The sequence below is a fragment of the Typopeltis vanoorti genome, chromosome 1 (genome assembly GCF_054136105.1).
Source record: "Typopeltis vanoorti isolate ZY-2024b chromosome 1, IOZ_Tvanoo_1.0, whole genome shotgun sequence".
Classification (NCBI taxonomy): domain Eukaryota; kingdom Metazoa; phylum Arthropoda; class Arachnida; order Uropygi; family Thelyphonidae; genus Typopeltis; species Typopeltis vanoorti.
This window is the reverse complement of record NC_143549.1, coordinates 31,697,895-31,723,708: the sequence shown is the minus strand read 5'-3', so window position 1 is coordinate 31,723,708 and position 25,814 is coordinate 31,697,895. Positions and strand designations below refer to the sequence as shown.

Here is a 25,814-nt window from a genome sequence, read left to right as displayed (position 1 = left end):
CTCCAACATTATCAGATCTTATATTTCTATTGTCTAAGGCACATTGTACTGTATCAATCCACCTATATCTTGGTCTTCCACTGGGTCGTTTTCCAGCCAACCTAGCAGCGAACACTTGTTTTGCTAATCTTTCCTTGCCCATTCTGTTTAAGTGACCATACCACCTGAGATTAGCTCTGCTAATGCATTCCTGGATGCTGACAATGTCTAGTTCTTTCCTAATATCCTCGTTTTTAATATGATATTGCCATTGATGCCATCTGTTCACGCCTCTAATCTTTCTCAGGACTCTCATATCTGCGGTCTCTAGTCTTTGGTCAAGTATTTTACTTCTGACCCAGCTCTCAGATCCATAAGTTAAAACTGGTTTGAACACTGTCTTGTATACAGCTAATTTAATGTTCCAACTAATTTCTCTCTTATTCCATCTTCCTACCATACCAGCTTTGTTGATTCTGTTGTCTATTTCCATATTAAATTTACCATCTTCACTAAAAATCGTGCCTAAGTAGCTGAAATGTTTTACTTGTTCCACAGGTTCTCCATTCACAACACAGTTGACATTTTCAATGATTCTGTCTATTTTCATTGTCTTTGTCTTTTTATTGCTGACCTTCATACCATATCTATTACAACAGTTATTCAATTTAGTCAGAGAATCTTGCAGACTTGTAGCAGATTTATTTAGAAGTATAACATCGTCCGCATAAAGCAAAGAGCTGACATTAACATCTCCAATTTGGATATCATGTTTAATACCACTTTCCTTCATAATGTAATCCATATAGATAATGAATAACAGAGGGGATAATGTACATCCTTGTCTCAAACCAGATTTAACATTAAACCATCTTCCTGTACTTCCTTCAATTCTAACTGCTAACTTACAACTCAAATAAAGACTGAGTATTGCTTGATATAATGCCCCATTGACATCATTTAACTGTAGCGTATTTGAATAGCTTCTCTCTCGGCACCTTGTCATATGCCTTTTTCAGATCAACAAAACTTAAATACAGATCTTTGTTATAGTCCCATGTTTTCTCAACTATTTGTCATTGTTCTTCAAGCTGGATTCAGGCCAAAGTGAAGATCTGATCCTGACAGCCTCTATTTGGCCTGAATCCAGCTTGTTCGTCACCAAGCTTTTCTTGGTGAAGTAGAGCTCTTGGAGTAGAGCTCTGATAGTACACATATATAAAAAAGGGAAATACCTGTGTAATTCTCACATTCAGTTTTGTTTCCCTTTTTTATATATGTGTACTATTAGAGCTCTACTCCAATCATCGGGAATTCGTCCTTCTGTCCAGGCTTCTGTACTATGCAGTGCAGCCTCTGTAAGACTTTTATACCACCATACTTCAGCATTTCTGATCGAATATCATCCACTCCTGCTGCCTTTCCACATTTCAAATCTTTGATGGCTTTTTCTACTTCAGGTATGTATTCCTGAGTGTATGCCTGTTGAGTATTTCTTACCACTGTGCTATCACTGCTTGTTTCATTTAGCAATTTTTCAAAGTAATTACTCTATACTTCAAGGAGTAATCTTTTTCTCCCATTTTCATGTCACCTTTATCATATCTAACTCCTTTTACAGTACTCTTTCCTCCATTTCTAACTTCTTCAACAAACTCCAGTATATCTTACCACCTTCTTGATATTTATTTTATATGTTCTTGGCAAACTCCTCCCATGACTTTTGTTTAGCTAGTTTTACACAGTGTTTCGCTTTCTTACATTTGTCTCTGTAATCGGGGGTGGGGGTAAGTAATCAAGCGTTGAGTAATGAAACTGGGATGGTCATGCTGAATAGCGTAGAAAATGAGTCCATGAGTGACGCTTGTGTGGACTTGAATGAAGTTAAGCGTGGTAAGATATATATGGTGATTCTATGATTAAGGGTATGGAGAGTGGTATGCATGAGGAGTGCTTGAGTGGTGGGACAATAGAAAGAGAGGGAATAAAGCAGACAAGATGATAGTTATGGTAGGTACAAATGACCTGAGTGGTGGTATAAATCAGGTAGGAAAAGATTTAAGAACATTGTTAGATATTGTGAAGAGGAAAAGTGTCACTGGGAGGATAGTGTGTGTGTGTGTGTGTGTGTGTGTGTGTGTGTGTGTGTGTGTGTGTGTGTGTGTGTGTGTGTGTGTGCTACCTCGTTTTGACAATTACGAGTTAAGTAGGTGAGCGATGATAATGAATGATATGATTGCAAGAATGTGCAAAAAGAGAGGTCTGGAATTTGTTGATGTTTGTAGTGTGTTTGAAGGAAAAAGACAGTTGTATGCTAGAGATGGCTGCATCTGAACATGGAAGGACATAAGCGACTGAAGAAGTTACTGTTTTCTGAACAAGTTGAACTAATTGGGCAGGGAAACTAATATTGAAAAGGTTGAGTGTCAGAGAGAGAAACTTTAGCACTGATTGTATATTTATTGATCCTTATTCGCAGAATAAATTGCAGAAGAGAGTGGATAAAAATTGGCATGGGACTACTGAACTTTGTGCCTTATATATCAGTTCTAAAGCCGGTACAAGATCTAGAGGCAATCTGCAATTTTTGTATACCAATGCAAGAAGCATTCAAAATAAGAGAGAAGAATTTTTGGCATTAGGCAGTGCAATCTCACCAAAGGTTGTAGGCATTAGTGAAACTTGGCTGTCAGTAGAAGATGTGGTCACTGGAATTGAATGTGATAGGTACAGTATTTTCAGGGAGGATAGAGAAGATAGAACAGGGGGAGGAGTACTGTTGATGATAGCTGATGTGTTGCAGTTGCAGCCAAAGAAAGTAGTATATCAAGATGATAGACATGTGAATCAGAGTTCATTTGAGGCAGTCTGGTGGAAGTGAGGATATCTCTGTACCCGCAGCAATAACTAATGTGAGAATTGAAGCTAAGAAATCAGAGGTATTTAATATATTGCAAAATTTAAATGCAAACACTGCTGTAGGCTTAGATGGAATATCAGCTCGGTTGTTGCATGAATGTGCAAATGAATTGTCAACCCCCTCTAACTTGCATATTTAATTTAAGTTTGAACTCTGGTATGGTCCCTAGGGAGTGGAAGTTAGGCAAAGTGGTTCCTTTGCATAAGGGTGGCTCTAAAACTGCGGTAGTTAATTACAGACCAATCACCATCTCAGGAGTAGTGGGAAAAGTATTGGAAAAGTTGGTTAAAGACAAAATTCAAGAATGGGTGGATCAGGATATGATACTCTATGGAGGCCAACATGGTTTTTTTAAAGGTAGATCCTGGCTTAGCAATCTATTAACTTTTCATAATAGAATGACATCTGAGTTGGATAAAGGAACTGGCTACACAGTGGTACTTCTGGATTTTGCTAAGGCTTTTGACAGGATAGCCCATGGAACACTGTTATGCAAATTGGAGCAGATGGGAATGGATACTAAATTGGTGATATGAATAGGAGAAAGGCTCAGAGAGAGAGATACCAGAAGGTCGTGTATGGAGGAGCTGAGTCCAGGATGAGGCACGTGACCAGTTGTGTGCCCCAGGGCTCTGTGCTTGGGCCATTGTTGTTTAATTTGTATATAAATGATATAGGAAATGGCTTACAGGTACTTCTGGATTTTGCTAAGGCTTTTGACAGGATAGCCCATGGAACACTGTTATGCAAATTGGAGCAGATGGGAATGGATACTAAATTGGTGATATGGATAGGAGAAAGGCTCAGAGAGAGAGATACCAGAAGGTCGTGTATGGAGGAGCTGAGTCCAGGATGAGGCAGGTGACCAGTTGTGTGCCCCAGGGCTCTGTGCTTGGGCCATTGTTGTTTAATTTGTATATAAATGATATAGGAAATGGCTTACAGGGATAGAAACAATATTACAATATTGTTTATATTGCCGAAATGAAGCTTATTAGCTCTTTATATTTAAGTAACTTACAGGGAGATATTTAGTTGTTTGCTGATGATGCAAAGTTGGGTAGCACAATAAAAAATCAAGCTGATGTTGAAAGTTTGCAGGATGATTTAAATAAGCTGGTAGAATGGGCAAAAGGTAATGGATGTCAGTTCAATGTGAAAAAGTGTCAAGTCATGCATTTTGGGATTAAAAGATTACCAGCTGTGTACTACATTGATGGAACAGTACTCCATGAGATTGATGAGGCTAGAGACTTAGGGGTGTTGGTAGATAGGGAGATGAAGTTCAGAGGACACATTGCTAAGGTGTCCAAGATTGCACATAGGATTACTTGGTTGTTGAGGAACACACTGACATCCAGAGATAAAGAGGTTATTATTCTCCTTTATAAAGCATTGATACTTTCACATTTGGATTACTATGCTCAGGTCTGGTCACCTGGGTTCCTTGGAGATGAGGAGGCTGTGGAGAGGGTTCAGAAAAAACTGACTAAATTCGTAAGTGATGTAAAAAATGCTCCATACATTGATAGATTGAGAACTTGTGGATTGCAGAGGTTGGTTGATAGGTGGAGAAGAGGGCATATGATAGAAACATTTAAATTACTGAAAGGTTTTTATTGGATTGATGCAGGGGAAATGTTTCAGCTGTGTGATAGTGATGGAAGAACAAGAGGTCATCCCTGGAAATTAAAGAAGAGTGTAGTTAACAAGGGTGTCAGAACAAGGTTTTTTGCCTGGAGGGTGGTGAATGAGTGGAATTCATTGCTTGACTTAATTGTGAACTCTTCTTCTGTAAATGAATTCAAGAAGTGATATGACAGATATTGTTTTGCTAGTTTGGGTCTTCTGCGATGAGTCTACTGACTCCATGGAGATACCCGTAATAATAATAATAATTCACTAAGAGCAAAAGCTGACTTATTTGCCAGGAACTTTTGATATGCTTTCTTCTTTTCCTTCATTGCCTCTTTAACTTCCTGTGTCCACCATGGAGTTCTGATTTTTCTATCCTTGAAGACAACCTCACCACATGCCACTTTGGCTGAATCAATCAAGGTTTTCTTTAAGACTTGCCACTGAATCGCCAAGGTTTGGTTCCTGTTCTCAAACTCTTTCATTTTTTCTTCAATAATCTTTGTGTATTTTAGTCTACAGTTCACATCTGAGAGCTGCTCAACTTTTATTCACTTTAAAACTTTCTTATATTTTATTCTTTTCAATATGATATTCAATTTTATCCTGCTCAAGACTAAATAGTGATCACTTCCAATTTCAAATTCTCTGTACACTCTGGTGTCCTGCACCAGGGAGAAAACATGACTATTAACTATAACATAGTCAATGAGACTTTTCATATTCCTTGCTTCTTCTCTCCATGTGAATTTGTGCACAATTTTATGTTGGAACATGGTGTTAGTAATAACCAGTCCATGTCCTGAACAGAAATCCAACAGGTATTTGCCATTATTATTAGCTTTGCTCTTTTCTCCAAATTTTCCCAAAATATTTTTGTATGTATGATGATTATTTCCTACTGTGCTATTTAGATCCCCAACATTGTGTCAGTTGCTTTTTCTAAAGCATCAAAAAATTCCTCCACTTCTACCTTAGTAGAACCTTCTGTGGGACCATAGGCACAAATAAGTCTCATTGTCCAATTCCCCATTCTGATATTTGCCGACATCATTCTACTTGGTGTTCGTGTATAGAGGCTTAAGTGCTGTGAAGACATAATGTTGGAGGTTTAATGGATTTTTTACAACACTCAAAAGGATTAAAAAGAATTTAATACTTCCTATATTTCGTCCTAGTCACTAGGACATCTACGGGGATTACAAAAATAACTAATGTAACATAACACAAATATCATACAATACTAAGCCCAACCACGTGGGTGACACTAAAGTCCTATCTAGGTGGAGCGCCCTCTAAGGGTGGTTGTAGGTGGCCTGAAATATAAAGTAGGATCTCTGGTGATGAGTGTTTCCCAAATTTTCGGAAGCTTAATGCAACCGTATTTATTAAGATTTGGTTATTTTCTGAGAGCTGCTGCTGCTTCTAAGAATAGTCTCTCTTTCTTGAATTTGCTGTGATGGAGCATGGTGGTTTTCTTCCATGATACTCTGTGGGTGGTGTCCAAGACATGGTCAGCCAAGCCTGAATGACCATAGTTGTTCTTACAGATGTAAGACTTGTGTTCCTCTAGGTGGATGGATGCTGATCTGCCTGTCTGTCCAAAGTACGCCAACTTACAGGAACAGGGTACTTTGTAAACTCCAGGCAGAGAGAGAGAGGAGGGAGTTGATCTTTTGTAGAATGGATAAGGGTAGCAAGTTTGCAGTGGGGTTTATATGCTGTGTGTAGGTTGTACTTTTTTAGAATCTTGGCTTATTTTTTCGGATGTGCCATGGATGTAGTGTATGGTGATGGCATTTTTAAATTCTTGTTAACGAGAAGGACCGGGAATGGGAGAGAAACTAATAATTTTTTTGATACTGTGATCGCAGTAGCCATTGTTGAGGAAAGTGTTGTGTATGTAGTTAAACTAAGTAGTGAGGGCAGTTCCACTGGAACAAAGATTGTGAGCTCTCTTGGTAAGAGTTCTAATAATGCCATATTGTTGAGAGGGGTGGTGGTGTGAGAATTTGTGAATGTATCTGCCTGTGTGTGTGTGTGGGTTTTCTGTATACAGTGAAGGCTAGTGTATCATTAGGTAGGTGTGTGACTAAGGTGTCTAGGAAGGGTAAACAATATTTCTTTTCCTTTTCCATAGTAAACTGGATTCTTGGATGTACGCTATTGAGATGGCTGAGGAAGGAGTCTAATGTGTCTGGGCCATGAGGCCAAATAGAGAACACATCATCTACATATCTTAGCCAGATAGAAGGTTTGAGTAGGGCTGAGTCTATGGCTTGTTTTTCAAAATCTTCCATATAGAAATTAGCAAGGGGGGGAAGAGGGGGGAACCCATGGCAGTTCCCTCTATCTGCTTGTAGATTTTGTTCTTCCAAGAAAAATACCCAGAGTTAATGGCAAAGAAAAAGAGATCTAAGATGTCAGAAGGGAAAACTTTTTGTAAGAGAGATAAGGTGTCAGTTAAGGGAATATTAGTAAACAAAGAGAAGATATCAAAGCTTAGCAATATGTCTGCTTTATTCAAGGTTAAATTTTCTATGAGGGCTTTAAAGTGGGTCGAGTTTTTTATATAGGAAGTGGATCTTCCAGTGAGTGGGGTCAGAGAGTTGGCCAGCTCTTTAGAAAGTCTGTAGCAAGGTGCATCAGTGGCATCTACTTTAGGTCTGAGTGGTGAATTGAGTTTGTGGATTTTTGGTAAGCCGTAAATTCGGAGGGGACGGGAGCGGAAAGGTTTAAGTTTTTTCGTGATGTCGGGGGGCCAGGAAGATACTTTTTTAAGTAAGATTTTTAATTTTTTAACTTTTGTTTTTGTGGGGTCGTGTTCTAGTGGGATGTAGGTAGCGCGATCGTGGAGGATAATATTCATTTTGCGATTGTATTCACTGGTATTAAGAACGACTGTGGCATTACCCTTATCCACTCTGGTGATGACGATATCATCATGATGACATCTTAGATCTCTTTTCCTTTGCCATTAACTCTGGGTATTTTTCTTGGAAGAACAAAATCTACAAGCAGATAGAGGGAACTGCCATGGGTTCCCTCCTCTTTCCCCCCCTTGCTAATTTCTATATGGAAGATTTTGAAAAACGAGCCATAGACTCAGCCCTACTCAAACCTTCTATCTGGCTAAGATATGTAGATGATGTGTTCTCTATTTGGCCTCATGGCCCAGACACATTAGACTCCTTCCTCAGCCATCTCAATAGCCTACATCCAAGAATCCAGTTTACTATGGAAAAGGAAAAGAACTATTGTTTACCCTTCCTAGACACCTTAGTCACATGCCTACCTAATGATACACTTGCCTTCACTGTATACAGAAAACCCACACACACAGGCAGATACATTCACAAACTCTCACACCACCACCCCTCTCAACAATATGGCATTATTAGAACTCTTACCAAGAGAGCTCACAATCTTTGTTCCAGTGGAACTGCCCTCACTACTGAGTTTAACTACATACACAACACTTTCCTCTCCAATGGCTACAGCGATCACAGTATCAAAAAAATAATTAGTTTCTCTCCAATTCCCGGTCCTTCTCATCAACAAGAATTTAAAAATGCCATCACCATACCCTACATCCGTGGCACATCTGAAAAAATAGCCAAGATTCTAAAAAAGTACAACCTACACACAGCATATAAACCCCACCGCAAACTTGCTACCCTTATCCATTCTACAAAAGATCAGCTCCCTCCTCTCTCTCTCTCTCTGCCTGGAGTTTACAAAGTACCCTGTTCCTGTAAGCTGGCGTACTTTGGACAGACAGGCAGATCAGCATCCATCCACCTAGCTGAACACAAGTCTTACATCTGTAAGCACAACTATGGTCATTCAGGCTTGACTGACCATGTCTTGGACACCACCCACAGAGTATCATGGAAGAAAACCACCATGCTCCATCACAGCAAATTCAAGAAAGAGAGACTATTCTTAGAAGCAGCAGCAGCAGCTCTTAGAAATCAACCAAATCTTAATAAATACGGTTGCATTAAGCTTCCGAAAAAATTTGGGAAACACTCATCACCAGAGATCCTACTTTATATTCCAGGCCACCTACAACCGCCCTTAGAGGGCGCTCCACCTAGATAGGACTTTAGTGTCACCCACGTGGTTGGGCTTAGTATTGTATGATATTTGTGTTATGTTACATTAGTTATTTTTGTAATCCCCGTAGATGTCCTAGTGACTAGGACGAAATATAGGAAGTATTAAATTCTTTTTATTCCTTTCTGAGTGTTGTAAAAAATCCATTAAACCTCCAACATTATAACATTCTACTTGAGACTGCCTGCCATTCAAGAAGATTAGCCTCGTATTTTGTGTTGAATACTACTACTCCTTCTTTTCCTTGATTGTCATTTCTTGAATATAACATTTTGTATTTATTGCTGAGAAAGATCTCACCAGTTTTTGTCTTTTTAGTTGCAGTCACCCCTATTATGCCGATCTGGTACTTATCTAATTCTTCAGCTAGCTTTATTTCTTTGCCATTCAGGCTTCTTATGTTGATAGTACCAATCTTTAACTCTGGTGTTGTTGAGTTCGGGGTGTGCTTTCAGATTTGTTCCAGTAGCTGACTTTTCGCTGTTCGCCCTGGTTACCTGGCGAAAACATAGGGGTCCTTGTTTAACCGCTCGACATCCCAGCCGGCATGAAATTTTTCATGTTGTACCATCATTTTGTGTATTGGTTTAAGCCAATAAGAATAAAATTTGGCTGGCTAAATCCCAAATTGCCAGCCCATCCTCATTCGTTCAGTATCCAGGTAGATACCCAACAGGGTACACCACGACAAGGTGAGGATTGGACATTAGGTCAGAAGCCCTGGTCGGTTCTCCACATTCCTTTAAAGTCTATGTGGAGGTCTCCTCTCAGTTATACAGCTTTGACCCTTAAGCAACCCGATATCATAATTGACATAGACAAAGGTAATGCAATAGTTATCATGAACTGGGGGGAAAAAAACCAGCGTTTCTGGGGTGAAAAAAAACCCCTACCTCCATATGGGTCATTTTGTTGAAAGAGCCCAGATAAAGGTTCCTCATATCACTGACAGGAATCGAACCCTAGGTCTTTCCGATCAAAGGGCTTTGTCTATACTTTGCACTTTACTAACTTTACACTTACTAACATCAGATGGGCATTTGTTTGCCAATGATGTGAAGATAGGCAGGTCAAAGAGGGATGCTACTGATATTCAGCACTTACAAAACGATTTGAATAGGCTGGAAATTTGAGCAAACAAAAATGCCTGTCACTTTAATGTTAGTAAGTGTAAAGTTATGCACCAAAGTGCATAACTTTACACTTAAATACTTAAGTGTAAAGCTGAGATTTCCAGTGGCATATTATATTAGCAGGATATACTACAAGAAACTGAGGAAGCACGAGATCTTCGCATATTGATATTCGAATTTGAAGTTTCAAAAGTTACATTCCAAAAGTTGTAAATACAACTCAGATAATTGTGAAGTTGAAGAGAACCTTGACGTAAGAATAAGGAAATCATTTTCCTCTTTATAAGCTTTGATAAGACCACGCATGGATTATTGTGTTCAGATTTTGTCTCCTCGATTCCAAGAGGATAAAGGTGTGGAAAAGGTGCAAAGAAAAGTTACAAAGATTATATCTGTATTATGGAATTTAGATTATGTGGATTATAGACTCTGGTTAACAGAAGAAAGAGGGGTGACATGATAAAGGTCTGTAAACTTTTGAATGGGTAGTATAGGATAGCATCTGATGAAATTTTTCTTTATATGGAAGGTGGGGAGAGAACACAGGGGCATCCATGGAAGGTAAGTTTGTTCACAGTCAAGAAAAGTCTATGAGATAGGTTTTTCTCTCACAGAAAACAGTGGAAATAGTTTGCCTTTAGGGATCGCGAGTGCATGTAATGTGAATGAATTTAAGGGGAGATATGACAGTTGGTTTGGGTGAATAGCCTCCCTTGGTGAGTCCTTGACTCCCTGGAGGCCTCAGATAATAATAATAAATTCACAATTCATATATGGCAATAAATGAAAGGAAATACAAACCATACTTTTTTACCATACTCCCTGTACCCCTACCATACTCCCTTGCCCCTGTTTCCCATAAAATCCTTCCCCTCCCCAAAGAAGCTCCCTTAAACATAATAATACTGTATATATATATATGTGTGTGTGTGTGTGTGTGTGTGTGTGTGTGTGTTTTAAAAAAAAACCTGGGTTTTTCAAATTAATTTTCCACCTTGCCTCAACTCCCCCCCCCCTTTTAACAACCTAACAGCAGAAGTATGCAGAATGAAGACAACCTAACATCCAAACGAGGTATGTGCAAAATTTCTTCCTCTACTAGTCTGCATATATTTATCTTTAAAATACACCTATAATGCCCTAAGAATTCTTGAGTAAAAAGCCAATGTTTTTAAAATAAGGGAGACTCCTAAACGAAAACAAGCAAAAATAGCCGTAAAAATAATAATCATACTTTTTTAGTTTTGTAAAATGGTGTAAAATTGAAGGCGAAAGTGAGAGACCAGAAAGTATTAAAACACTAGAGAAAAGAAACTATAACACATTTTAGGAATGTTAGTCAAGTAAGTAATATTTATTATCCTACTAGTTTCACTGATTTTTGCTATCGACATCTTCAGGGATACAATTGGTAAGCAATATGAAGGTAACAGACTAGGTTTTAACTGACAGTTCTAATTCATACAAAAAGTAGTACTGTGCGAGACAATACGCGTGTCTTGGGAACATGATGTATTTGTTAAGAGACATAATGTAATTGGCGTGAAAGTTCATTTCTTTGCTGTTTAGTGATCTAATTAAAGTTTTCCAAATTTCCGGTAGGATTAGACCTTGATTCTTATTTAGGTTTTCTGTTGAATGGACGACTATAGCAGCTTCCTTTAAAGTTCTGGAATGGTAGTTCTCTTCTATGTAGGGCATATGACTCTTATCCCACTCAATAAGATGGTTGGTAGTGGTGAAGTGGGAAGAAAGGCCTGAAATATCTTGTCTGTTGTTCCTAACATAGCCTATGTGCACCTTCTGTCTCATTTCAAAGCTTCTAGAGGTCTGAACAATGTAACACCACAGGAACAAGGTATATTATATACTCCAGAGTACTTGTAGAATGGATGAGGGTCTTTCGGTGATCTTAAAAATTTCCGAATAGTATTGACTAGCTTGAATGTTACTCTAATATTGTGTGGTTTTAGAAGGATAGCCAATTTTTTGGAAATGGTGATGACAAATGGAATAGTTATAGTACTGATGTATTGGGTGTCATCATGTTGTCTTTGTGGTATATCCAAAAAGATAATCTTGTTGCAGAGTCTTTTTGGATAACCATTTAAGGATAGCTCTCTGGATATTGTAGTTAATTCTTCTTGTAAGTCATCTTGGTCTGTGGTGTACTGTATAGCTCTTTTCTTAAGCATATGGATAATGCTAAGTTTCTGGGATGTATGACGTGACGAATTGAAATGGAGGTAACTTCCGGTATTCGTAAGTTTTCTATACACAGGCAGGTTGATACTATTATTGGTTTGTTTCTTTATTAGGATGTCTAAGAATGGTAGTTTTTCATCTCTTTTTCAATTTCTAATGTGAATTTGATGGCATGGTGGAAACTATTGATTTTGTTTAGATAATCCATTAGTTCTTCTTTCTTATGATTCCAAATGATAAAGATGTCATCTACATATCTGTACTAAGTTTTAGGTTTTGGGGTAATTTGAGATAAGATTTTATCTTTTAGGTCTTCCATGAATAAGTCAGCACAAGAAGGAGAGAGGGGCTACCCATGGCTAATCTGGTAAGTTGTTTGTAGACGGTTTTTGCCAAACGAAATAGTTCGAAGTTAAAAATGATTGAACAATGTAGTGATGTTCAATATGTTCAACTCTTTTCTCTAGTCACACTAGACAAAAGAGTTGTCATAAACTAAAAACAATAAAGCCTTTGTTTTCAGAGACATGGTTCAACAAACTCAAGTGGTTGTGCTACAAAGATGATGTGTAAACAATATTATGGGGCTACCAACAGAAACCTTAGATTACTACATAAGTTTCAAGGCTTTTTCGAAATGGAGACATTTATGGGGTGCTAAATGTTTCCACTCTCAACAAAATTCGATTTTCACAAAAAAAATGCTGTCATATAAACTTAGACAGAAGTCACCTGGGAAATCTCTAGCTATCTTCCAAAGAAAGATGGGTTCTAAAATGTCTGAGCACTTGAAATGTCTTTTTAACATAGCCTATTATAAAGCTAAATTCAATAAATGAATTTACTGACTGCAAAACTTCAAAGATCCAGTATTATTGCGTTTAATTTGAATTTGGCTGCAAATAATACAAAATGACATGAAATGTAAAGAATTTCTGTTAGTTTATATATATACAGTCATCCCTCGACTTATGTCTGGGTTCCGTTCCATCTGGCAGGACGTAAGTCGATACATTAAATCAACAGAGTTACAGGGATTAGGGAGTTAACTCTAATAAGTATACTGTCATTTTAATTTTTAAACCTTATTATAAAGCTGTACTGTGTGCTACTATCACTAGAAAACAGGAGAATAATCATCCAAATCTTCGTCCACAATCACATCTTCATTACCTTCCCTGTGTGAACAATCAGGCTGTGGCTCTTCTGGTGTAACCTTTGTTTTTTTGATGAAAATGTCCAATGTGCTTTGCTTATTGCTCTTCTTCTTTTCATCATAAAGTTGTTCATAGCAAGCAAATGCATCATGTACTTTCGTTTCTATTATTAAGTAGCATTCATCATTGGGGTCCATGTCTTCAGCCATTTTAAGACCATCGCTAACTGCAAAAAACAACCTCTTCCTTTTCTTGTTTTTTCTCTTCTGCAACAGTTGTTCCTCCAGTTCAACCAATTCTTCGTTGGTCAACTCTTCGGGGAAACTTTCTATGAGTTGCATTATGTCGTCATCATTCACTTCGAGATTCAGATTGTTTGCTAGATCCACTATTACAAACTTCCAAAATGCACAAACCTTTTTAATGTCTTTTTCAATATGCCACTCATACATTGAGAGGTCACTTCGTCCCAAGCCATAGCAATATTTTTAATAGCATGATCAATATCGAATGTTTCCCAGAATTGCATGAGAGTCTGGTCATTTCCTTCAGTAGCAGAAATGGCTTGTGAAAAAGTTCTCTGTAGATAATAAACCTTAAACACTGCAAGAACTCCCTGATCCATCGGTTGGATCAATGAGGTAGTGTTTGGAGGGAGAAACATGACCTTGAACTTGGTGAAAATCACTGCTATAAGGAGCATTATCTAGAATTAATGAAATTATAAATTCTACATTTTCTTTCACACAATAGCTTTTTATTTCGCTTGCATAACAGTTGATTAAGGCATCCTCAAAAAAATTTTAAGTCCACGTCATCATCCACGACTTCTTATTGCTCTCCTAATGTTTTAAAGATTCGTGGGTTCTCACTGTACCATATCACAAATGGTTTCAGTTTATATCCAACCATATTAACTGTAACAGAATCGTAATATGGGCATTAAGAGCTTTGAAACTAGGTATAGATTTTAGCTTTTTGTGGCTCAATGTCCGCTCGGGCATTTTCTTCTCGAGTGTGGCAGCCTTCTCGAGCTGAGAAGGCTGCCACAAACTCCTTGGCAGCCTTCTCAGCACTTGCAATTCCCATACATTTTCACATTATGCAGTGCAAAACGCTGCTTGAATCTCATGAACGAACCAGAAGAAGCGTTGAATTCATAGTCATAATTGGGTTCTGCTTTCTCCTTCAACATGTTGAAGGAGAAAGCAGATTATAACCACTGAGACAGTGCCTCAGTGGTTATGATCATAGTGCTAAGGGGTATGCACTTTTGGTTCAGGTCCTCTATCCATGATGCAAGTAGCTTTTCCATATCACCAATAGGATCTTGTTGTTGCTTCGTTACTATTGTCGATTTAATGGAAGCAGATCTTTTCACAGTCTCTACGATTTTATCCTTATTTTTCAAAATGGTTGTCACTGTAGAATGAGACCATCCGAAGTCATGTGCAATCACATTGACAGGCTTACCATATCTTCATGTTGCTTTATATCTTGCAACTTCGTTTCAAGATCAATTGCTTGCCTCTTTATCTGTGATTGTTCATTGGTTTTTTTGATTGGGCATGTAGGGGCTATGTTGCACAAAACATTGCAAAATATTTAACGATAAATACACAAATGACCCATTTCTCAAACACAAAATCAACAGGGGAACTGTTGAAGACAAGTGCCGACTGCCAAAGGAGGTTGCTGCAAAGCACTGTTGCCGCTGTGCAAGATTTACCTTACGCTCGCTTGTGTCTTGTTTGAAAGTATAGCCCAAAATGCTATTTATTCCCATATTTCCTGAATCACGAACGTATCTTTGAAAGGATAACTCGAACAGACGTAAGTCGAGGGATGACTGTATATATGTTGATCTCACATATGAAAAGTCGAAGACCTATAACACTAGAGTGCCATGTGTTAGCAAGTGATTCAGAAGAAAATGTAGCCTGTTGATACGTTTCTTAGTGGAAGGTTGTACTCAGTGGGAAAAGCATTGTGGAGGAAATTGTTCCAAAGAATAGAGGTGGATGGAATGAAGGAAGCTGATGAAAAGTTAGCTCAGTGTGTTCAAAGCTGGACAGTGTATGGATGTTGTTCAGTGGCAACTCTAATTCTTACATGGTTTGAAGAAAGTGGAAGAATAGTAACAGCCAATTCTCAGGAATGGTACCCATGAAAGTACCTACAGAAAAGACACAGCACTGAAACAGACTGACTGAATGAAGTCTGTGTGGTGAGGGTTGTCTATTTAGTGGATTGCCCTCTTCTGGATATCATCAGGAATTCTTAGAGAGGTCTTGAGTGCCCCACTTGTGGGATACTGTAGGAACAGTATTCCAAAGTTGGTTGGATCAGAGATTTATAAAGTATCAGGAGTTGGGAGGAAGAGAGGTAATATTTAGAACTGAAAAAAACACCAAGCTTTTTTAGAGCCCAAGAAGGCTATGTAGATAATATATTTGTGCCAGGATAAATTGGATGTGACAATCAATCCAAGAAGAAAAAGTTGATCTTGAAAGGAAACTGAGACATTATCAAAAACGAGAAATGATAAGGTAAAACGTTTCTTGCGGGTAATAAGGCTGGCTTGAGTTTTCTTGCCATTGTAATTTACTAATGTCTTTGCCCCCATTTCAGGATGTTGAGGAGGTCAGTGTTTAAGTCTCTGGTCATGGAAGATCTTGAGGCATCTAACATTAGGATACTGCAGAGTTTATTGAATGAGGAAAAGAAGTGTAGAGTACTGTCATCAGTGAAGCTGTGAATAGGATTTGAAGTCAGAGAAAGGAGGTCGCTGATGTAAAGGATGAAGAGAGCGCAGAATTCTGAGGCACTCCAGCATTGGTGGGGTAATCTGATGAGAGGAAGCCATCCATCATGACACACAGTGAACAACCAGAAGAGGAAGCTGGCAATCCAATCACAGAGTAGCAGGAGAGCCATGAGATTGCAGCTTGTTCAGGAGGCCTCAGTGCCAGGTATGATCAAATGCCTTAGGTGGGTACGATGAGCTAGGAGGTTGGCTGCAGAATGAAAATGGCATAATCCATATTGGTGATTGCTAATTAACTGATGAATCTCCAGATAATGAAGAAACTGGTTGCTGATAACTTTCTCCATCACTTTTGAAAGTACTGAGGTGAGAACAATGGAATGATAGTTAGATAGCTGACTTTTGTCTCCCTTTTTTGGGTATAGGTTGGATGTGTGCTGTTGGTTCCTCCTCCCAAAATCAGTTCCATGCTGTTGGTTGATGCTAGTAGAATATGAAAGTTTATGTAGATGATACAGGATGGGTGGCAGTTCTGGAATACAAGACTGGAGGAATACCATTTGGACCAGGAGCCTTATTAATATCAAGATCAATGAGGTTTTCTGGTGTCATTTTGGCAAAATTTTAGAGGAGGAATGCTGTGAACGGTTTGTAGAAGTATGGGAGGTGATTTGTTTTGGTTGTTCAGGCAGGAGTTGAAGGAAAATTGAAGCCAAGAGGTTTACATTTTCTTTGGGTGACATTATCATAGTACCATCAGGATGCAAGAGAGGTGGCAACACGGAAGGACAGAAGTTACACCCAGCATCCTTAGTAAGGGACCAGAAGTCTTGACTACCAGTTGAACAGGAGGCATATGTATTGCATTTCATTCTTATGAAGTGTACTTGAGAATCATTGATAACTTTTGGCTGTTGTGTAAGCTGAATAAGAAGTAGGAGATTTTAATTTAATCATTGAATATATGCTGCATTTTTATCATGGACAGTAGAGGCATATTCTTTAGAACCAGCGCTTGGATGTCAGGTCAGGAATTTGCATTGGAATGAGGAATGAAGGCTCTCATTTCAATGAAGATTACTTCAATTACTAGATCAGTGCAGATATTTGGATTGAGAGAGTGAAAGCAGTCATCTGTCCATGGAAAAGCATCATAAAAGTTCTGGAGGTCATCCCAGGTGGCACAATTATAGTGTTAGAGAGTATGGGGCTGAGGTTGGTTGGGAGGAGGAAGAACTCTAGAGAAAAAGACTTGAATAAGATTGTGGTCAGAGCTGCCAAGGGGAGAGCAGAGATCCATGGTGTATTTGGAGGGATAGTTGGTTAAAAAAAAAAGTCAAGAATGTCAGTAGAATGATAAAGATTGTCTGGCATTCTGGTTGGTAGAGTGACTATTTGTGTTAGATGACCACTGGTCTATATTCAGGGTGTGCGATACACACCCATGGAATAGCAGTATCACTAATATTGTATTTTTGCATTTATTTCTGTTAAAGACTCCCCTAATTGTTTCCTGGTTTCGCATGATTCTTAGAATTAAACACAATATATTAATGCTTCAAATTCGTGTTAATAACCCAGGTGAGCAGTCACAAATACGAACACCTTTGAGTCCTTTGAACAGATATACAGATGGCACAGTGGATCAGATTCTTGGTGTTGTGGTGGTTTTAAATTTCCTAGAAGGTGAGGCAGGGTATGTCTGTTCAAAGGGCTCAAAAGTGTTTGTATTTGTGACTGCACACTCAGGCTGTTAACATGAATGTGACAATGTTTAAGTGTCGAAAAGTGTCCTCTTCATGAAGCATTAGTATATTGTGTTTAATTATTTATTGTGTCAACCAATTCAATTGATCATTGTCATTTGTCATGAGTTGCTGTTTTTGTTTTCTGAGTTTCAACCATTTTGCTTGAACTGACATGTTTAGGACACTGACATAGACAAGTTTTTTTATTATTATTATTATTACATGACACCTCCAAGGAGTCCAAAGACTCATCGAGGGAGGGCACCTACTCTACATCTCTCCGTCTCCACCACTTAATTTATCAACCACAGGGAACCATAGCTACTATCATGATCTACTGCCCACTACTAGTATCTTTTTATTTATTTATTTATTTTATTGTCTGTAAATTGCGTGTTTTCTGATATTTCGTGCATACACTTTTGTTTGACTATGCTTAGGCAGAGGTAGCAGGGTTTTCTCTCCCAGAAATCGGGTTTTTCATCCCGCATACAGACAAATCGGCCCTTCAGAACGCACGCAATTTACAGACATAGAATACCAGTTCTGGAGGTGGGCGGTAGATGGCATTGATGGAGACGATTCATAGTAGAGGTTCGGTGTAGTGGTTGAGACAGTTGTAGGTGTCCTCCCGCGATGAGTCTTCAGATTCCTTGGAGGTGTCAGAAATAATAATATTAATAATAAAACAAGAATTTCTTGTCAAGTATAATATAGTAATTGAGTGATCAGATAATTCTCAGATCAGGCTGGCTTAGATCATGTTACACCTATTCACTTTTTGTTTGAGAAAAGTCTTTATATTGAAATTAAAAAAGTGCTAATTAAAATAAATTCAGAGAATTATTCAATACTAGGGATTCTACCCTCTTTCTTTGCTAGCTTCTAACTTTTGATTTAGTTTCAACTCCCCCCCCCCCTGACCTCACACACACACACACACACACACACACACACACACACACACACACACACACACACACACACACACACACACACACACACACACACACACACACACACACACACACACTTATCCTAGTAAGATAATATATGGTAGTCTGTCTCTTGATATACTACTATTGGTATTTTTTTTGTTTTCGCCAAAACCAATTTGACTTTTTTAGGTACATTTTGTATCAATGATACTGAGGCTAGATGAATTTCAATCAAATCCATATTTAGTAGCCTTACTAAAATTTGTCAAACAAACAAACAATCTCAATTTTGATAAAGTGGACCAGTTTAAATGAATAAATTTTTTATTATTATTATTATTGTTATTATTGTTCCGGGTAACTCCAAGGAGCCGACAGACTCATCGAGGGAGGCCCTAACATCATGTCAAGAACAACTATTCCACATTGACACAGTATCTATCATACCTTGCCTTGAACTCATTCATGGTCGTAGCACCCACAACAGACTCTGGAAGCTTATTCCACTCATTCACCACTCTCCAAGTAAAAAACCTAGCTCTAACACCCTTGTCAACCACGCTCTTGCCCAGCTTCCATGCATGGCCCCTAGTCCTCCCACCACCAGTCATAATTTCAAAAATATCTTCTGGATCAATCTTATAGAAACCCTTCAGTAATTTGAATGTCTCAATCATATCACCCCTCCTTTGCCTATCGTCCAATCTCTGCAACCCACAAATCTTCAACCTATTCTCATAAGGTTCATTCCACAGACCTGCTATCATCTTGGTCACTCGTCTCTGGATCCTCTCAACCTCCTCCCCATCACGAAGAAACCCTGGTGCCCATAACTGGGCACAATAGTCCAGATAGGGTCTTATCAAGGCTCAATACAGAGGAACAACAACTTGTTTGTCTCTGCATGTTAAAGTATTTTTCAGAAGCCAAGTGATTTGATGAGCTGATTTAGTCACTTTTGCAATGTGCCCCCTAAACTTCAATTCCCTTTCCACCAACACTCTCAAATCCCTGGCCTCATCAATCTCCTGGAGTACGGTTCTACCAATGCGATATACTGCTGCTATTTTTTTCACCCCAAAGTGCATAACCTTACACTTTGCCACATTAAATTGACATCCATTTTTCCTAGCCCAGTCCTCCAAACTATCCAAATCATCCTGTAAAATTTTGACATCCTGTGCACTCACAATTGCTCTACCCAACTTTGCATCATCAGCAAACATGTGAACACTTCCTCTCAAATCCTTTCCTATATCATTGATGAACAAATTGAAAAGCAGTGGTCCAAGAACAGAGCCCTGTGGCACACCACTAGTCACAAGCCGTCTTTTAGACTCCACTCCTGAATAAACCACTCTCTGGTATCTCTCCTTCAACCACCCTCCTATCCATCTCACCAACCCTATATCTATCCCAAACTGCTCCAGTTTATTGATTAGGGTTCCATGTGGTATCCTGTCAAAGGCCATGGCAAGGTCCAGTAGTATCACTGTAAACCCATTACCTCTATCCAGTTCAGCCGTCACTGTGTTGTAAAACGTGAGCAAGTTACTGAGGCATGATCTACCCTTCACAAAACCATATTGTCCCTCATACAATATCCCATTTTCATCTATCCAATCCTGTATTCTTTTCTTGACTAATTTCTCTAAGACCTTGACAATGATTCCTGATATGCTAATTGGTCGGTAATTTGCAACAGCAGTCTTGGAACCTCCTTTATGCAGTGGAACCATTTTCCCCCTCTTTCCATCCCCTAGGGACTAACCCAGACCCGAGACTCAAATTAAACAAAATGGTCAAGGGTACTGACAATTCTTTAGCTGCTTCTCGTACGACACGAGCTGGTATGCCATCCAATCCCACGGATGTATTGACATTGAGGTTATGCAATAGACTACTCACCTCCACTTCATTCACCACAATTCCCGTATAATCTACTGGTTTATTCGTTTCTGCAATGTCACTGCCTGGTTGATATATACTTGCAAAGTGCTCACTCAGTAACTCAACTATATCAACTGATTCAGTTACCCCCCTACCATCGGCATTCTTTAAAATCATTCTGCCATGTACATTTTTCCTTTTACTTGCTACATATCTAAAAAACTGTTTAGGATTCTCTTTAGCCTCCATGGCCAATGTCCTTTCGTAATCCTTTTTTGCTTTTCTTACCACACTCGTTACCCTTCTGGCCTGCACTTTATACCATTCATGTGCCTGCTGGTCACCTTTCATCTTAAATTCCCTCCATAGTTGTTTCTTTTTTTGCAGCTCAAGCTTAATGGTGTTATTCATCCATTTAACCCCTACTTGATTTATTATTCGGACTCTAGGTATACAGTCAGCCATTGCTTGCTTCATGCAAACACTTCTTAACTGCCTCCCATACACTATCAGCTACTAGTTCTTGCAGTTGTACATGCCATGGCACTGAACCAATCAAACTCCTAAGCTTGTCATACTTTCCAGCCCGATAATTCCACATGTACCCTGTCTTAATTGAAAATTCCACACCTTTAGTCACCTCCCAAGTCAAGACCCTATGATCACTCTCACTAATTGGTGGCAATGTGGTCATATTTGTTACAGCCAAATCCTCAGATGTAATTACTAGGTCAAGCACGCTCTGACCCCTAGTATTTTCCATTACATGCTGTCGCAGATAGTTATCCCTTAATAACCGCATAAAATCCAATTCCTTCCTCCCGTGTGTCCTCTCCTCACTCCAATCAATGCGACCATAGTTGAAATCTCCCATAATAATTACCCTCCTTCCACTCATTTCTTCTATTTGCTTGCATACTGTCACCACCATCTTTTCCATCACCTGGTTTATAGCAGCACCCAATTGTATATTTAGTTCTGCTAGCCACAATCTCACACCAAATGGCCTCAAATATGCTCTTTTCTCTATCCTGCAATTCAACTTCTATTCTCCTTGGCTGTAGCTCATCAGCTATCATCAACAATACTCCTCTCCCCATTTTATTCTCCCTGTCATTCCTGAAAACACTATATCCATCACATTCAATCCCACTAGCTATATCATCTACAGTCAGCCATGATTCACTAATACCAATAACCTGTGGTCTGGAAGTGCCAACCATGGCCAAAAACTCTTCCTTCTTGTTCCTAATACTCCTAGCATTAGTGTACATGAATTTAAGACCCACATTAGCCCCCAACCCTACCTTGATGCCTTATATTAACTCTCCCACTTTGATTTGTTGTCCTTATTCGCTTGGGCATATTATATTCATTTAACTGCCTCCCTAAGGACTGTATATCTACCCCCCCCTTAATAAATCTAGTTTCCCTGAATTTGCACATCCACTACATTCAGCAACACTTTCTGAAGTCTCCTTACACCGTAGCCCTTCAAATGCAAGCCATCCATCTTATATAGATCCTTTCGCGCCCATCGGACTCACTCCACACATCCACAAATTCCACACCACTCGTCATACATAACCCATGCATAAAGTCATTCGCAATTATGGCCCTCCTTTTAAACATTTCACTGCCATACCGTGGCAAAAGACTAATCATTCTAACTCTCTCACTCTTTTCTTTTACTACCTCAAACAATTCATTCAGGTCTTCTATCATTTCCATTTTATCTCCTTTCAAATCATTCGTACCTGCCACAACAATCATTTCTTTCACCCTTTCCTTTTGCTCTCTAATAGACGCAGTTACGTCCTTTATGGTCGCACCAGGTTGGTACGATTTTGTCAAATCCTCTACTAACACACCTCGTAATAACGAGTCTCCATACAGCACTCTATCCTTCATTTTGTTCATGTTCACAGTCATACACCTATTTTTCCTGTCATACTTTTTATTATTGGCTGGTTCAATCAGTCAACTTTTGCTCATACGCTCTAGCTGCTGTTTTGCCCTTTGTATCGCACCATTCAACAACGTGATCTCACTCATTGCATCTATCTCATCTTTTTTTATTCTCTGTAAAACCATTAATACTATCATTCACACTTTCTACATTCACACTCTCACAATTCTCTGGTACAACCTCGCCGTTTCTTGTCATATCTCTATTTTCTTCATTCTGAAGTTTGACAAAAATATCACATTCACGATCCGAAATACACTTCAATTCCTCATTCTCCCTACATTTTCTACACACATTCACTCCTTTATTATCATCTAACCACACTCTGACTGCACTCCACAAAGCGTACATTTCGCAGATAGTACACTGAATCATCTCCTTTACATTACCGTTCTTGAAAGAAGATGGTGAACCATCATTACTGGCCGCCATTTTCCTTCATACTGGAGCCATACTTACTAGTAACGTATTTTATCAAATTATAAATTATAAACACCAAAAACACATAAATAGACGCACTAAGATACGCAAGGCAAACAATACTATGCAATATTAAAGTAAATTTATCAATGATAACTGAAAATAATGCTTATCTTATCAGGAGCTTTCACAAACACTACACACTACGAATCCCTCTAGCGGCAACTTCCCGACATAGATTATGTTATAAAACACTTTAGCACACTAACTACACTAATAAAACTACAATATACTAAATATAATATACTAAAATTACACAATTAAATCTAACAAAATAAAGTGTGAGTAAACAAAGTTTGCACCTGAAAATATCTTCAGAACTGGGGTAAGGTAGCACAACACCGGTCAACTCGTTGCAAAGATGGAGCAAGCTAACATCACTCGTATCTCAGTATCTCCCATAATGCAAAACACATCTCCTTGCGGATATGTATAATGTTATGCATTAAGGGAGGGGCCATTACCCAGACTAGTTTCGACCTTTATTGAGGTCTCTTCAGTGCGAGCCAGGCCCAAGTGGAGATACCAGGCAGAAGCATTAGCAAGTTCAACTCTACCTATAGGAGTTGCCAAACGGTGTGCCACCTTTTTATTAAATTACTCTGGATTTAGAGAAAGATGTTGAAAGTTTATTTTTCACTTGGTTAGACTATAATAAATTTAGTTTAATCCTTTATTCAAGTGTGAGCAAACAAAGTTTGTGCCTGAAAGCATCTTCAGGACTGGGGTAAGGTAGTACAACACTGGGAAACTCGTTGCAAAGGGGGAGCAAGCTAACATCACTCCTATCTCAGTATCTCCCATAATGCAAAACACATCTCCTTGCAGATATGTATAATGTTATGCATTAAGGGAAGGGCCACTACCCAGACTAGTTTCGATCTAATGCTAATGCTTCTGCCTGGCTCCACTTGGACCTGGCTGCCACTGAAGAGACCTCGATAAAGGTCAAAACTAGTCTGGGTAGTAGTCCTTAATGCATAACATTATACATATATCCGCAAGGAGATGTGTTTTGCATTATGGGAGATACTGAGATAGGAGTGATGTTAGCTTGCTCCACCTTTGCAACGAGTTGCCGTGTTGTACTACCTTACCCAGTCCTGAAGGCACTTTCAGGCACAAAGTTTGTTTGCTCACACTTGAATAAAGGATTAAACTGAATTTATTAAAATATCAGCTTGTTTACTGGAAGAAATTAGCAATTACCATAAAACTAATTCACCAGTTTAAATAAGAAAATAACTACACCAAAGTTGGAAACTTTGTTTGGTGGGATTGTCATTAAGATTGAATAAGCCAGGATTACACAATCTGTGTATCCTGTACTGAAAACAGTATGGTTTTGTCATGTTACTTAAGGCCTAGCATCCCCCCCTCCCCCCCCCACACACACTTGGTTAATTAAATTTTTTAATAAAGTATTTTTCAATGTTCTCTTACACTTTTTACAATGTATAGAATTAACACATTAACTTTTTGGCACACAAAAAAGTTAGTGTGTTAAAATTTAATTTACTGTTAATGACCTCCTTTAATGACATCCTTACAAGATTATAGTATAGTCTGCGTGGTTGTTCTCAAAATAATTTATAACTTTTTATGCCCATATTTACAATGGGAAACAGTGTTGACAATCTACTGAATGTTCCATTTTCTACCAAAGCTTTTGTGGATTGCACAGTTGTAGTCGAAGGAAGTAAGCCTCATTCTCTTTCAAATTTACTGAGCAAGCACCAAGATGCAAAAACTGAGTACATGAATTGTAATTTTTAACTGAACTACTAAATGTATATAGTGGCTGTTTATTATTGGTTAGTTATTTATACTTTGCAAACAAATATCTTTCCCTCTCCTCGTAAGTTTTTTTTTTTTTTAATTATGCCATCATAAATTCACTTATGCATGTTTAGACTTTATAGGATCACATGCTATTCGCTCCACCCAGCAACCTACAGGACACACACATCACAAATTAATTAGTAATAATTTGTCATTAATGAAAGTATTTCTACTGACACTTATTCATTCCTTTACATTTCCCATTCTCACGACTTATCAGTGATGTCTCACATATTTACACCATTGAGTAATTCAAATATTCTCTTCTTCTCTCCCATAGTCCTAAATGGACCGTTGGGTCACTCATGGCTGGCAGGTGATATTCTTTGTTATTCTTCTCCATCATCTCGGTCTCTTGTTCTTGATGTCAGTTGGGAAAGGGAGGAATTGTCCATTTTTTGATGTTATCAGTCCATTTTAATCGAGGTCGGCTCCTAACACTTGATCCCGGAACTATTACTTCTAGCGCTTGTTTTGGAATGCCATTAGCCCTCTCCACGTTTCCGAACCATTTCATCTGTCTTCTTCTGATGACTGTCAGAATATTTTCCCTTTTTCTCCCGTCCATTGAATCAATCAGTTTTCGGACATTTTCATTGGTTTCGTGAGCGGTATAGAGAATTCTCAAAAGTCTTCTGTAAGTTTTCATTTCAAAAGACAGGAGTCTCCTCTCATCTTCCCTCAATAAAGTCCAGGCCTCACAACCATACAAGAGGATAGAATTCACCAAGGTGTCAATTAGTCTTAGTCTGGTTGTGATTACTATTCTGTTATCTCGAGTGCCACTAGTGAGCCAAGCGGTGGACGTGTATAAGAAGAGCTCCTGATTGAGATAAGTTATTCTAGGAATAATTAAGTATATATGCGTAATTGTTTGAGTAAGAGCGGCTGTAAACGTTGTGCGCTACTGGTATTATTAGCGTGGGGGATTTTTCTTGCCTAAACTTAATTATGAAATCTTTATTATTAGACCTAGTAACCTGCAGGAAAAAAAAAAAAAATGGCGGCGCCATTGTCATTCCATGATTTTAA

The 25,814-nt window shown here is 38.6% G+C and overlaps 1 protein-coding gene across 3 annotated transcripts in view; it reads left to right on the top strand.

Moving 5' to 3' along the window:
- Positions 1-25,814, top strand: part of LOC150109868 (N-fatty-acyl-amino acid synthase/hydrolase PM20D1-like) — a 230,874-nt gene that overhangs the window by 141,622 nt on the left and 63,438 nt on the right. The window contains exon 10 of one of the 3 annotated variants that reach the window (XM_090397070.1): positions 12,302-12,358. The exons of the other annotated variants lie outside the window; for them this stretch is intronic. Coding sequence (XP_090253196.1) covers positions 12,302-12,316 — 15 coding nt within the window. The 3' untranslated portion in view covers positions 12,317-12,358. The remainder of the gene's footprint in view (positions 1-12,301; positions 12,359-25,814) is intronic. 3 annotated transcript variants of the gene reach the window in all.